We start from the raw sequence: 12,607 nt of genomic DNA, 5'->3' as shown, positions 1-12,607 counted from the left end.
CCCGGGTATTACCGGGGTAGTACAAATATCCGTTCCTCCTACCTTACCTTACGTCCTTCCATATTGTATGCAGATACCTTACTAACCTTGATGCATCTTAGTATATCGAAGAAAACGGCCTAACTGGACCGGCGAAAACTCGGTGTTTTACCATTCGAGGTACTTTGTATACCGCAAAGAAAAGTGTAAGGAACGCCGCGAAGTACTTGCTCTTCATGTACATAGTATCAGAGGTACCTACCTCCAACAAACGCGGACCGCCTTCACTATCCGCTCTCTACAACACTCACTATTACAACAACAAGAAGTTTCAAAATAAATATCAGTTAACATAAAAAAAAACTTTCTCGGAGGTTTAAACATGATCCTTCTCTTACCCGATGCTAGTGATTAGCATAACCACCTTAGGCAGTCTACTAAGGTAACTAGCGATTCTTCAACAACATCAATTACATTTCTTTCTTCGTGATATATCAAAGAATCATCTACAGTATTGAGCGAGAAGTCAGCCTAGGAAAGGCATATACCTTATGAATTCGTTGGTTTCAACCCGGACCGTCTTAACCTTAAACCCTTCTTACTAGGCATAACCTTTTTGCATTCCCCATATACCGCGTACTCCAATACTTATAAAACTTCACTCAAGCTGATTCAAGATGCAGCCTAACATTGGCGAGATACCAGAGGACCTCCTACTCTGGGGTGGCGTTTCGGAGCATGAGGAGCGAGACCGCGCTCTCCCGCAAGACATAGATTCCTTGTTTGGAGACCCTCTCGAATCAATTAATGACGACGGCGACAAAGATGGCCTCTTGGACTCTGCCGATATTCCTCCTCACCAAGATGACCCAGCATACGGTCTCCAGTGGACCAGAGACGATGGTTCTTTTTCTGTAAGACCTGAATGGACTGTTGAACCGACAATTGACTCTATTATCCTAACCCTCCAGAAAGTCGTTGGCCCAGATAAGGAGTACGTAGTTCAGCATCACTGGAATGGACTGTATAGTAAAATATACCGCGTCTCGTACGAAGGGATACACCTCATCTTGAAGATATCTCTACCGGTATGTCCTAAATCTATGACAGAAAGCGAGGTTGCAACATTACGGTGGGTCGACGAAAGTACTCGTCTACCCGTCCCTAAAGTTCGCCACTACGATTCCTCACGGGACAACCCTATAGGCTTCGAGTGGATCTTGATGGATCGTATAGATGGGATGCCCCTTTTTCAATGCTGGGAATCCATCACCCAGGGCGCCAAGGAACGCATCGTCAAGCAAATTGCCGAATATGCCGCTATTTCCTTTGCAAGACAATTCAGAGGGATTGGCAACATATACCCTTTGGAATCGCATCAGTCTGGCCTACAACCTCCCGTGGGCAAAATGGCCTCGATGGCGCTCTTCTAGGGTGAGCGCGCCAGCATACGTCATCACGTGACGCCTTTCCGTACCGCATTCAAATGGACGAAATGCCGCCTCCGTCTTATTTCTGCGGAGCTTCGATTAAGACTAGATGAGGCAACCGATGAAGACCATCGTAAGACCATATCTAGTATGCTAAATCTCATCGACCGTCTCCGAGAACTAGAAGACAAGTTCTTCACAGCTCCTAGACCTTCCAACGATAGCGTGCAACCAGCCTACGAGGATGAGTCAACTGACGAGGAGGACATAGAGACTATCGACAAGACCAATAAGCCATATGAACCAACGATGCTTTGTCATGATGACATTTCTCTTGACAACATTCTTGTTGACGAGAACGGTGTACTCATGGGTATTATCGGTTGGTCGTGTGTTTCATGCCTCCCTCTATATGAAGCTTGCCAATTTCCAGCCTTTTTGCATCAGTCGTGGGATAGGCCTCTTGAGCCGCTGACTCCTTATAGTGTCACTCGAGCGCACTTGGATATCGACGAGGAAGTTCGGAGGTACGACATAAAGCTCAGACAACATCATCTAACCCTACTTCGCCAGGTTTTTATTGGTGAGATGATGCAGAGATGCCAGGAATGGTTTGATATCTTTTGCAACCAGAAACACCGGAGGGATTACGAAGCCGCGGTGCAGAATTGTGATAATGAGTTCGCGTATAAGATTGTGGAGGAATGGGTAGGTGCTGCAGAGGAACGATCCGACTCGAATAAGCCGCTTTGGTCGCTTCACATACGTTTTATGAGATGATATGGATTTGTTTAGGATACAGTAGGTCCATGATACTAAGCCTTAATTAGATATTGCTATAGCATTGTTTTAAAAATCGATACTTATAAAGGTGGCAAAAATGATAATGACAATGCGAATACGTCTACTGAAACCATTTCTTCTTCTTCTTTTCCAATTACAATGACTCTATAACTCCAGATCCCCATGAATTCCAGATGACTAGCCCCTTTTAAACTAAGAACTCTATCGGGTCAAGAGGACCCTCTAAAGTACGACCAAATCTTTCTCATCACCGGGCTTCCCCCCTGGAGCCTTTTCTCCTCCTCCTCCTCCTTTTTCTTCTCCTCCTCCTTCTCTTTCTCTTTTTCGGCAAGGAAATCAATGAAATCATCCGTAATATCATCCGCACCGCTGAATCCGTCGTCGCAATACCTGGGTGTATTAGGGGTCTCCAAGTCAGGGGCAATGTCCTGATAATAACTGCTCTGGGGATGTTCCTCGTAATACATGTCCTCTGCGCTTTCTACTGCAGCTGAATGGTTAGCGTAGCTTATCTCGAGACCATATACAGAGCCCCCAGTATCGTCTTCGAAGTTGAACATGACGGCATCGGCGATCTCATCATAGTAAATCGCATTATCTAGATCGTCGTTCTCAAGGCTCTTGGTGTAATCAACGCTACCCCGGTGACTACTTACTGAAGGAGTATTTAACCTCGTATTTTCCTCTTGGTAAATTGACGTATCTTCTGATGGCTGGTAATTGAGCTGCCGCTGCTGCTGTTCCTCTACGAATCTTTCCACCATGTCTTCTCTATACTCCTCCTCTTGTACCTTGTATTTATATAGGAGTCTTTGCACAACCTCTTCGATGTTGACGTCTCTTTTCTTGACATCCCGATCATTGCTTGGAGAAAGTTGTGGACGAGATATGATGCTGCTCTGGGTTCGCATTTGCTGGTAGTGCCTGTAGATATGTTCATGCCAATTTGGATGTTGAAACCGCGGTATTAGAATATCAATGTCAGCCTTGGTACAATCTGGGAGAACCAACAGCTTATCGAGTCTGTCTGCTGTGTCTACTTCTCTGACAAACTCCCTTTTAGCTGGGTCTTCAACACTGCACACTGCTGATCGTCCCGGGTACGATCCACATGCGAATGGAAGCTCCCCTAACAGCACGGTTGATTTCGTGTGCTGGCATGCATCAGTGCTACAGAGGTAAACGGAGTCTTTGTTCGATCTGCACCCGCATGTATGATAGAAGGTTATAAATTGGCAGCTAACGCCCGTATGTTGCGGGTTTTCCGCGGCGCCCTTCCCGGCAGGCCAGAGACTTGCCATCGGAGCGTTAGCTGAGTAGAAGGATGAGGTTGATGGTAGTGGGATCGACATCTCGGTTAGCAAGCCGGCTTGCCCGTAATGTGTCTTTATTAGCTGGGTATGTATATTGACTGGTCTACCTCTATTAGTTATAGACGCTCTGTGCTTGTTTTAGTCGCCTAGGCTTTTATGTCTTCTGCGACCAGGGTTTACTATGGGGTTGAACTATATAAAACTTAGGGGCTGGCGATGGACATGGTTTTATCTTCGAAGCTCGGCATTGTTGGATGAGATTGGTGTAAGAAGAACAAGGACTTAGTTGACTGCATAGCCATTTAGAATATAACACTTCATTGTGTAGCCTGCATGAGCTAGATATGGGTTTAATACAATGCCTAAGCTAAATATAACAATGTTATCTGTCGCTTATTGTTGGCTAATCTTCTTGTTCCCTTTGTCCCCAAAGAACCCAACGCCGGCGGGATACTAGGGTTCAAAGAGAAGAAAGTTAGAGTAACTAAGTCTACCTGTCCATGTGAATTACCAATACGAAAAGTAACTGCTATAACGCTATGTAGTTATATAATATGACGCTCTGCACCTATTGCTTGATCTAGCCGACTACTGGAATCACATCTCCCCAAGATTGTTCGTTTCTCCTAGGAAGACGGGCAACATAATCGTGCCAGAACGGGAGGTCATCTTGGAGATCTAGAATTGGGAGCATCCATTCCCAACTGTTTAACCAGGGTTCTATTGTGTCCTATCCAAAGGTTTTTCCCCATGTGTGCAGCCTCCACTTATCATCCATTCTCTGATATTCGTTTGCGATCAACTGCAACTTATGGTCGAATTCAGATGCTGGCTTCGAAGCTACCTGAACAAGGCTCGTTACGATACGAATCCACTTCCAAGCAAGTTCGTAGTCCATCGTACTCTGAAAATGGCGAAACTCGATAGTGGTATGATCATTTTCCCGCTCGCAAATAGCCAGGGCTAACCGCTGGGTTGACGGGTCCACTAAGGTACCAGACAAAATTGCTGAAAGCGTGTTCATATCCCCTGCCGTAAGGATTGTCTTGATCCGTATTATGTCCTCATCTGAGAAGGTTTGGGGGATGGATACTGTTAGAATTGTTGTATGTGCTAATTCTGTATTGACGTTTCTGGAGGCTGAAGCAAGGCTATCCTAGAGGGAATCAGGTACCCCCATATCGTCGTGACCAGATGTCGATGGGCGTCGTGATAACATGGATTGTTTTCGGATTGGTGCATGGTGCCAATTCATTCCCCGATCAGCATTGCAGAGGGAAAAGAGGCATGGCTCTAAAAGCCAGCCGAGAACAGCTGCCTGTCTGGCTGTCTCTAGGCTGAGTCCATCTTTGACGCCGACATGGACGTGGAGTCCAGCTGTGCTGTGAGTCGAGGGTTTGAACTCTTCAGCAATATCCTTATTCGTGAGTTCGCCGCCATTACGGAGGGCCGCGAAAGCAGTTTTCAACTCAGGACATCCTTGCCTATCAAAGTCAAGGGCGCGTGTGGAAACCTCCAAGCCAACCGCGCGTTTTTTTTCTGCTTCTAATTTCATTTCTTCTTTGAAGTTTGGATAAATGGTTACGTCCTCGGAGAAGCAATAATGATCCCTCCACTCCTTCTTTTCTATCGGCACTTTATGGGGAGCCGGATAGTCACTCCGATAGCCTTGGCCCTTAGATTTGTTCAGTTTAGCCGTGATACAGGCACAAGGCAAGGAGGTTGCCAGATTCTTCAGATTTCTCAAGAAAAGTTCTGCCATTGCCCATAGTGCTGCTTGGTTTCTATAATAGCTGTGGTTGACAGTAACCATAAACTCTAGCTCGACGCCGAACGTCAACGCTGTTTCGGAAGCCATGATTAAAACGAGTGACCAAATAAAACAATCGCCCTAACCTAGGCTACTGCTTGATATTTGTAGAGACAAAAACTTTATGTGTGTAGATACTATTGTGGCAGTAAAGAGTCGATAAAGAGAATTGAAGTCGGAAGAAGGGGTTTACGTTAGAGATTTGAAGTTCGCATCTGAACTCCTACTAGGTGTTCCCTGATATATTAGGTTCAGAGCCGAGTTATGATTTCCCATCAACTTCCCTATTGGCTTTACCGTTGATATAGCCTGTAGGTATACAACGCAGCTGCCTTTCGAATATACGACCAGCGTGCATTAGTCTAGCTGCTAGGAAGGCCCCCGATATTAGGCGGCAGTTCTTGGAAGGTCTTATATATGTACATAATGATGCAGCAGGAATCTGTTAGAAAAAGCTCTCGGGTATATAACATAAACGATGGTTTAAGTCGTAAAGAAATCGTTAGCTCTGGTGGAGACATTTCAGAATCCAGATTCGTGTGTTTGAAATGCCTATTATACAGGACAGAACAACTTCCTAGCCACAAGAGTTACCATGGGGCACGTTTTAGTCAAGTAACGAAACTAAATAGAGCTGGACTGATCTAGAACAGCATAACAGTAAAGCCGTTAGAAGACAGCAGTGACGTGTGCAGCCAACACACCTACATATATATATGGGGTTCGTGTTTCGTAGATGAGATTGTTCTCCGAGGAATGAAATTGTTTACTTAATCATTGAGCTGGATAAGCAACAGATAGGTAACAAGTAGGCGATTCGTATAAAGGAGGTGATAATATGTTTCGTATGATCTGGTATTAAAGTGGCGTGGGAGCTTCTATGTTCTCTCTATTCCTCAACTCAAAGCATTCGAAACAATTCTTTTGTGTTATTTCGACCAAGCGAGCCGTGTCCAGAGCACATCCGAGTAAGTTGTAAACCTTGTACCAAAGACTTTACGAATATTACACCAAGATGTGTTACTTTGCCGTTACCACGTTTTCCTGCGGGTGTCTTGCCTGGAGAGGTAGCGAGTACAGATATTGCGCGGAGCGAGGCAGAAGCTGCAGTGAGAAGCTGCTCGAGAAATACGAATGGTTGACTTTTTGTCCGGACGCTCGCAGGGCTATGGATCGTAAGAAGTGTAGGGGACGCGTCGTGTTACCGAAATGTTGCGACAAGCTCAGCGAGGAGCAGCGCAATGCTCTTTGCCAAGAATGTAACTCCATCCTAGAAAACGGGAAATTGGAGTTGTTTCCTTACTGCGCTGAACACCGAGTCCGCGTGTTTGCCGGAGTCGAGGTGGACGCTGAAGCGGAGTTCGATAAGGTGGTAGCGCTTTGGCCGTCTCAGTTACGTTCAAGATACCTCCGAAGAAAACAAGATAAAACTGCTCGAGACTGTGGATGGTCTCTATAAGCAAGTAGTTATGATGTATGATGCATGGCCGTTATGATTTGGTTTATTTATGGGCTTGTGGGCTTACAGGCTTGCGACTTTATGAATTTATAAAGAGAAAAAAAGAAAAAGAAAAAAAAAAGGGAAAAAAAAAAGAGAAACCCCGATAAAAATTAAGGGGAGTTAAGAGCCAGGAGTTCGGAATCATGTTACGGACATGTTTCTAATGTTTAAACGGTTTGTTTCTTTTTTATTTTGTTTTTATTTACTCCTCGTCTTGTTTTCATGTTTGAATAGTTTCGCTTGTATGGGTCTCAGGCGTTTAATTATGTAAATGATTAAATACCTCAAGTGCCCATACCTACCCAGGTAGGTATGTAGCGATAATACAGATTGAGTTGATGTTTTAAGCGTGTTGTGTATTATTTTGGCTGCTTTTTATAAATCATCCGATGGTTCAGAGTTGAAGTTGTCGTATTTGTTTAAAAGTTTTTATAAGCCATGTTGACAATAGAATTGTTGGTAATGACAATGTCGTCATAATAATATCGCTATTACGGCTTAATACAATGACATGTCCGAGCTTTGGCATTGCAGGTAATATAACACTTCATTGCTTTGACTGAGACGTCGGCCATCGGCATTCCAAGACGCCGCCATCTTATATATCTGCGGACCCTATTACTATGCAATTACAGGGGATGATAAGATGCTATTGGTCGATTTTAATTTAATTTACCCCTTTAGGAATTTCGTCAACGCCGATCGACCGGGATTTTATGCGTGAGTTAGTCTTGAGTCAAGCAACATGAAGAATTTGCATAGCCTATCTAGCTGGAACGATCTAGTAGCACTAGAACAAGCACTATAACAAGAACTAGAACAAGATATGATTAGATCTTGTGGACCGATCTCGTAGTCTCGTAGTCTCGGGATCGCGAGATATGCGCGGTAATGCGCCGAAAGGACATGAAACGAATGACATGACCTTTAAATAACTTAATATGTCATCAAGTTATTCTCGAGGAAAAACTTCAAGTCTTTTAAGTCTTTTTAAGCCTTTAAGTTTCACACCAACCGTCTGAGCTTCGATACCTATTCTAAGACATCTTCATATCGAGTCCGAGGCAACTTGATATTTACATTTTTCTCTTGTTTTTTTGTTTTGTTGTCTTTCTTCGGAACGCCTGCATACATACACTTTCAACCTCTTATACCTTGCATGCGTCTCTTGTCAGATATATCGTCTGTCAGATCTGCACTCTTCAACCTAATCTTGATTATATATTAAATATAATCATTCTAATTATAATAACTCGGCGATGTCACAGGCACAGCAACATCGCTCGGGCCCGCCCTATGCACCCACCACGGCGGCCGTTGGAGGCGTACCTTCAGTTATACCTGATGTCCCTATCTCTGCCGTCTTCATCGCCTTGTACATAGGCTTCGCGGCAACCAATATGACGATATTCCAAATCAACAATCGAAGAGGCCACAAATTCCTCCCTTCCGGCGCCCTATTCGGCTTCTGTATGGCCCGCATAGCTACCCTCACCTTACGGATAGCATGGGCGAACCGGCAGACCAATATTCGTCTTGCTATTGCAGCTAATATCCTTGTTAACGCCGGGATTCTCATCGCCTACGTCGTCAATCTAATCTTCGCCCAACGTATTCTACGAGCAAAGCAGCCATCCCTTGGTTGGCACATAGCGCTTCGTACTGCATTCAAACTACTCTACGCCGGGATTGCCTGTGCTCTGATAATGGTTATCACAGCTGTGGTATTATCCATGTACAGCTTGGATCCGCAAACGCTGCGAGCCTGTCGAGCTGTTCAACTAACGTCTAGCACCTATCTCCTCGTCTTCACTACCCTACCAGTTTTCTTGACGGCTGCCGCTTACCTGTTACCTCGATCCCCTAAAGAAGAAACCTTTGGATATGGCAAAATGAAGACCAAGGCCGCTATTGTCCTTGCGACGGCCTGTCTATGCATATTGACTTCAGGGTTTAAAATTGGGGTTGCATTCGCGCCTCCGCGAGCACTGAATGACCCTGCTTGGTATCACGGCAAGGCTCCATTCTACGTCTTCAACTTCACAGTGGAGATCCTTATTCTATGCGTCTTGACCCTAAGCAGGGTCGATAAACGATTCTACATCCCGAACGGGAGCAGTCAACCAGGCCACTACTCTAACCGCATCAGATTGTCGTCGGGAAGTGTCAGGGAGGTTATTGCCGAAAAAAGGACGCCGTCATGAGGACATAATTTCAGATGATTTTTGATTTACTTACACTTCTGGGATAACTATATAAATTTTACTTTAGATGAGATGATTTAGATGAATATGACGATACCCTATATAACGACAATGCTCCCTTAATGGTGATGATTGGATGTACTTAATTGAGAGTGCGATATATGTATAATACAAAGGCTTTTCTGTACTTGTAGCATCTCGTAGCCTTTATAAATAATATTTACTAAATATAAATGAATATAATAAGAGTTGGTAATGTAGAGCCTATCGGGAGAAATATTGGCTTTGGTCATACTACCCGCTTCGAATCGCCACCGACCCCCAACCCCCAACCCCCATGCGCCTTAGCCTACATTATACCTGGTGCTACATAAAAAAACGAATCTGCCCGGCTTTAACCTCATCTCCGAGTTATAATCGACTGGATAACATGTCCGCGAGAGTCTCACTTATGCTGTCCCCTCCCCACTCGTCGATATTAGCGGCTTCCCATTCTATCTGAAGATACCGCAGGATGGCCCAGACCTGATGAAACTCTCTATCGCTCTCCAAATCCTGGTCGTTATCAGGATCGAATTTCCCATGTGTCCACTCACCATCGTTCTCCCAACTGAACCGAAGAGCGCGGACGAGAAACCGAGCCGCGTGATCGAGCGCCGTCCAATTTCCCTTACTCGGCGTCTTAGAGCTTACATACTTAGGCAACGCGAACGCGTTCTTTGACCTGCACCATCTGAATAGCTCATCGCAATCTACATCCTCGATCTCTACTTCGGCTTCGAGGTAGTCGCGTTGATATTCTGCGAAAAAGGGGCTGATGAAGTCCCCATCTAGGATCTGCCGCAAGAAGTGCTTTTCATCGTCGTGGAAGCCGAGGTATATGCAGAGCGTATCGTAAGCGTGCTGCAGAGCCAAGAGTCGTTCCCGCGGAATAGCCTTGCTGGCTGCCATCATGCGGGGTGGATATTTAGCGAATGACCTTTTGCGAGGACTAAGCTGGCGGCGGTAAGAGACTGATGAGAATGAGAGTGCCAAAAGTTACTGCACCAACTAGAGAGTGTTTTATCCTTATACCACCTAATTGTTTGTCTAATCTTATGATCTTATGGTTGCCTTTTTTAAGATAAATAAGGGCACACGTTGTTTTGAGTCATCTCCTACCTCCTATTTAGTAGTTATCTGTTTCACGCGTGAGGAGTAACAGTCGATATTCATGAGGCACAAAGCTGCGGGATTGCGAGGGGCATTGCATCGTACTACGCGGGAAGGGCACGGCCGGTCCAATCATGATGCTCACCAGGCTACACGATAGCTGCATCCCCAAGTCGGCATGGCGTCAAAACGTTACGCATGGTACTTGCGGAAACCGTGTATTTTCCCCGGCTATCTAGAGCTATGCATTCAGCTACTGACGCATGAGGCCTCCTGGCTTCGAATAGTTATTTGTTGAAATTGCTCGGACCAAATCTTGAGCCTTATATCTTATTAAAGCTTGAATGTTGAAGTATCAGACGCACAGACTATTATTATTCAGCTTTGAGTCTTCTTAAGTAACAATCGATATTTAGGAGGTAACTAATAGGCCTGATTATTCAATTATTGAGCGACGAAATATATTTTATAATGTATATAATGGCGAGATGATAGTAATAAAATAAAGTAACTACCTATGTTTATCATATCCCGAGTTAACGAATTAATCTATCAATCTGTATTTCTCCTAATTTGCTGTAACTAGACCCCTTAAACAATAGGTAAGAAAAAGAAATATGATATTTCCCATACGAGATCTATTGTATATTTCGATAACCCTGCCGAACCTTGATCATCTATAAATCATCCCCTAAGCGAGAATATATGCGGAGAGAGACATAATCCGCGTGATGAGAGTCCTAGGCGTGACGTCCACTCATTGATATGGGTGTACTTTAACTTTGTACCCAAGCCCGTCCGACTTGCGTCTGATTTTCGGTTCCATGTCGGAATTTGGGGGGATTTCTGGCTTGATATAGTCGGTAACCGTGTGTGATAAGCTTGGAGCGGATGCGCGCCTTTCCCGACGACATCTTCTCGATGGTACGGTAAGGTATTTGGGCCCCGTAGGCTTGCTACTCTTAGGTCTTGGTAATCGTTTAGCTTCTGGAAATTCCATATTATATCCAACCAGTGGATCTGGGGCTTTTATTGCTGGGTTTATGTGGCTAAGCCTGCTTCGCCTTTTCCTTGCGCCGTCTTGGTGTTCCACCCCCTCGCCGATTCTGGCACCTATCTCTGAGCGTCGAGTGGTAGTGGTGTTTATAAATTGCAAGTGTTCCTCCGTAGAAGATGCAATTCCGGAAGCTGATGCCCTTGATGGATACTCGGGAGGGATGGGAGCGCAGGCTTGACTTAGTAACTGGTCGGTGAGGTTCCGCCACACACCGAGGCAAAGAGCCAGATCTGCAGCGATTTCCTCCTCGAGATACCGCTGAAATTCTTCAAACTGCTGGGCATCAATCCGAGGGTCAGTAGCTAATTTAAAAGATCGTCTGTGTCTCCATGCCGCATCCCGAGTATCGGGAATTTTGGTCGCTCGCTCTTCTCTAGGCTGTTCGAGTGTGCGAAGTGTCTTTTCTCGTTCGTCCATCGTGTTAGTCTCTTTTGCTGGTTTTGTGTCCTCCTCGGATGATGTTAGGGAGATTGAGCAACGGAGAGACTTGCGGCATTCATCTAGTAGGCTAATATGTGCGCCACTGTCTGGTAAATATAACCGTGGCATATCAAAGGCCGAACCCGGGGATGAACCAGACAATTCACCTATTTCATCTGTCTTCAGCACCGCCTTTTCCCCATTGGAAGATGGCTTCCTAGACATCCACTTTGACAAATGCCGTTTCGACCATAGGCGGCGGAAGAATGTTCGTATTCCGCTAGCAATTTTTCGCGACGACGACACAGGCGCGGCTCCGTCAGGTCCAGATGGATCATTCCAGTCTTGTATAGTGATGTGCGGAATATGCATATTGGAATCCTTGGCTGATATTATACCAAGTCGAAGTAAGGAAATCTACTACGGGACTTGTAGATGATTTGAAAAGAGAATGTAATGACATGGGCGACTGGGAAATAATGGAAGGAGCGTGATAGAATTTTAGTAGAATAACTAGATAAACGTGTCAAGACGGTGAGTAAGGGGCTAGGGAAGTATTTAACAACCGAGAGCCCAACGACGAACACTTGGACGCGGTAAGGCTCTCGACATGATCGAAAGGTTTGCGCTTGAATTAAAACACAGACCAGCCCAATGCATATGGTCACATCAGAGACCCAAACTCAATATGTCAGTTTAGTATTGTCCTTTTAATTCCGAAAGATAGTCAAAACTACCATAGACACGATAGGCTAAGTTCTACGAGAAAGGATCCTATCAACTTGCGAACGACCGTGGAACTATTAATTTAAGGCTAGGTATAAGCCCCCGAGAAAGGCCATTAATAATAGCCAGAATACTAACCCACGGGATAATGAGTTGGCAAGAGAGATACCTATAGTTGAGGTATAAGCGGATTTGTGTTCGATTCCTATCA

General features: G+C 45.0%; 8 protein-coding genes across 8 annotated transcripts; 4 read left to right on the top strand and 4 right to left on the bottom strand.

Annotated features, from left to right (window-relative positions):
* The first annotated feature begins 495 nt into the window (after nt 1-495).
* F4813DRAFT_246543 (uncharacterized protein) lies at nt 496-2,053 on the top strand. The gene has a single exon (XM_049240086.1). The coding sequence runs from the start codon at nt 657-659 to the stop codon at nt 1,410-1,412; it is 756 nt and encodes a 251-aa protein (XP_049095777.1). The 5' UTR covers nt 496-656; the 3' UTR covers nt 1,413-2,053.
* F4813DRAFT_246575 (uncharacterized protein) lies at nt 1,460-2,306 on the top strand. The gene has a single exon (XM_049240089.1). The coding sequence runs from the start codon at nt 1,560-1,562 to the stop codon at nt 2,187-2,189; it is 630 nt and encodes a 209-aa protein (XP_049095776.1). The 5' UTR covers nt 1,460-1,559; the 3' UTR covers nt 2,190-2,306.
* On the bottom strand, nt 2,307-3,835 carry F4813DRAFT_246558 (uncharacterized protein). The gene has a single exon (XM_049240087.1). The coding sequence runs from the start codon at nt 3,563-3,565 to the stop codon at nt 2,423-2,425; it is 1,143 nt and encodes a 380-aa protein (XP_049095775.1). The 5' UTR covers nt 3,566-3,835; the 3' UTR covers nt 2,307-2,422.
* Nucleotides 3,836-4,567: 732 nt separating this feature from the next.
* Nucleotides 4,568-5,568, bottom strand: F4813DRAFT_246540 (uncharacterized protein). Its single transcript, XM_049240085.1, has one exon. It carries the CDS (start codon nt 5,382-5,384, stop codon nt 4,683-4,685), a length of 702 nt encoding a protein of 233 aa, XP_049095774.1. The 5' UTR covers nt 5,385-5,568; the 3' UTR covers nt 4,568-4,682.
* Nucleotides 5,569-6,168: 600 nt separating this feature from the next.
* F4813DRAFT_246562 (uncharacterized protein) lies at nt 6,169-7,323 on the top strand. The gene has a single exon (XM_049240088.1). The coding sequence runs from the start codon at nt 6,352-6,354 to the stop codon at nt 6,793-6,795; it is 444 nt and encodes a 147-aa protein (XP_049095773.1). The 5' UTR covers nt 6,169-6,351; the 3' UTR covers nt 6,796-7,323.
* A 288-nt stretch (nt 7,324-7,611) lies between these two features.
* On the top strand, nt 7,612-9,245 carry F4813DRAFT_373528 (uncharacterized protein). Its single transcript, XM_049244824.1, has one exon. The coding sequence runs from the start codon at nt 8,097-8,099 to the stop codon at nt 9,039-9,041; it is 945 nt and encodes a 314-aa protein (XP_049095772.1). The 5' UTR covers nt 7,612-8,096; the 3' UTR covers nt 9,042-9,245.
* On the bottom strand, nt 9,239-10,115 carry F4813DRAFT_373527 (uncharacterized protein). The gene is made up of 2 exons (XM_049244823.1): nt 10,096-10,115; nt 9,239-10,040 (listed from the first exon to the last, which is right to left on the bottom strand). The coding sequence occupies exon 2, from the start codon at nt 9,993-9,995 to the stop codon at nt 9,453-9,455; it is 543 nt and encodes a 180-aa protein (XP_049095771.1). The 5' UTR covers nt 9,996-10,040; nt 10,096-10,115; the 3' UTR covers nt 9,239-9,452.
* A 612-nt stretch (nt 10,116-10,727) lies between these two features.
* Nucleotides 10,728-12,278, bottom strand: F4813DRAFT_399643 (uncharacterized protein). Its single transcript, XM_049248191.1, has one exon. It carries the CDS (start codon nt 12,040-12,042, stop codon nt 10,951-10,953), a length of 1,092 nt encoding a protein of 363 aa, XP_049095770.1. The 5' UTR covers nt 12,043-12,278; the 3' UTR covers nt 10,728-10,950.
* Nucleotides 12,279-12,607: the final 329 nt, after the last annotated feature.

Source organism: Daldinia decipiens (assembly GCF_022478715.1).
Source record: "Daldinia decipiens strain CBS 113046 unplaced genomic scaffold F4813scaffold_43, whole genome shotgun sequence".
NCBI lineage: Eukaryota > Fungi > Ascomycota > Sordariomycetes > Xylariales > Hypoxylaceae > Daldinia > Daldinia decipiens.
The sequence above is the reverse complement of the archived record's forward strand: the minus strand, read 5'-3'. Positions and strand labels throughout refer to the sequence as shown.

What these genes read in the sequence shown, in the direction of transcription:
- F4813DRAFT_373528 (XM_049244824.1), top strand. Translation starts at nt 8,097, where the DNA reads ATGTCACAGGCACAGCAACATCGCTCGGGCCCGCCCTATGCACCCACC.
- F4813DRAFT_399643 (XM_049248191.1), bottom strand. Translation starts at nt 12,042, where the DNA reads ATGCATATTCCGCACATCACTATACAAGACTGGAATGATCCATCTGGA.
- F4813DRAFT_246543 (XM_049240086.1), top strand. Translation starts at nt 657, where the DNA reads ATGCAGCCTAACATTGGCGAGATACCAGAGGACCTCCTACTCTGGGGT.
- F4813DRAFT_246558 (XM_049240087.1), bottom strand. Translation starts at nt 3,565, where the DNA reads ATGTCGATCCCACTACCATCAACCTCATCCTTCTACTCAGCTAACGCT.
- F4813DRAFT_246562 (XM_049240088.1), top strand. Translation starts at nt 6,352, where the DNA reads ATGTGTTACTTTGCCGTTACCACGTTTTCCTGCGGGTGTCTTGCCTGG.
- F4813DRAFT_246575 (XM_049240089.1), top strand. Translation starts at nt 1,560, where the DNA reads ATGCTAAATCTCATCGACCGTCTCCGAGAACTAGAAGACAAGTTCTTC.
- F4813DRAFT_373527 (XM_049244823.1), bottom strand. Translation starts at nt 9,995, where the DNA reads ATGATGGCAGCCAGCAAGGCTATTCCGCGGGAACGACTCTTGGCTCTG.
- F4813DRAFT_246540 (XM_049240085.1), bottom strand. Translation starts at nt 5,384, where the DNA reads ATGGCTTCCGAAACAGCGTTGACGTTCGGCGTCGAGCTAGAGTTTATG.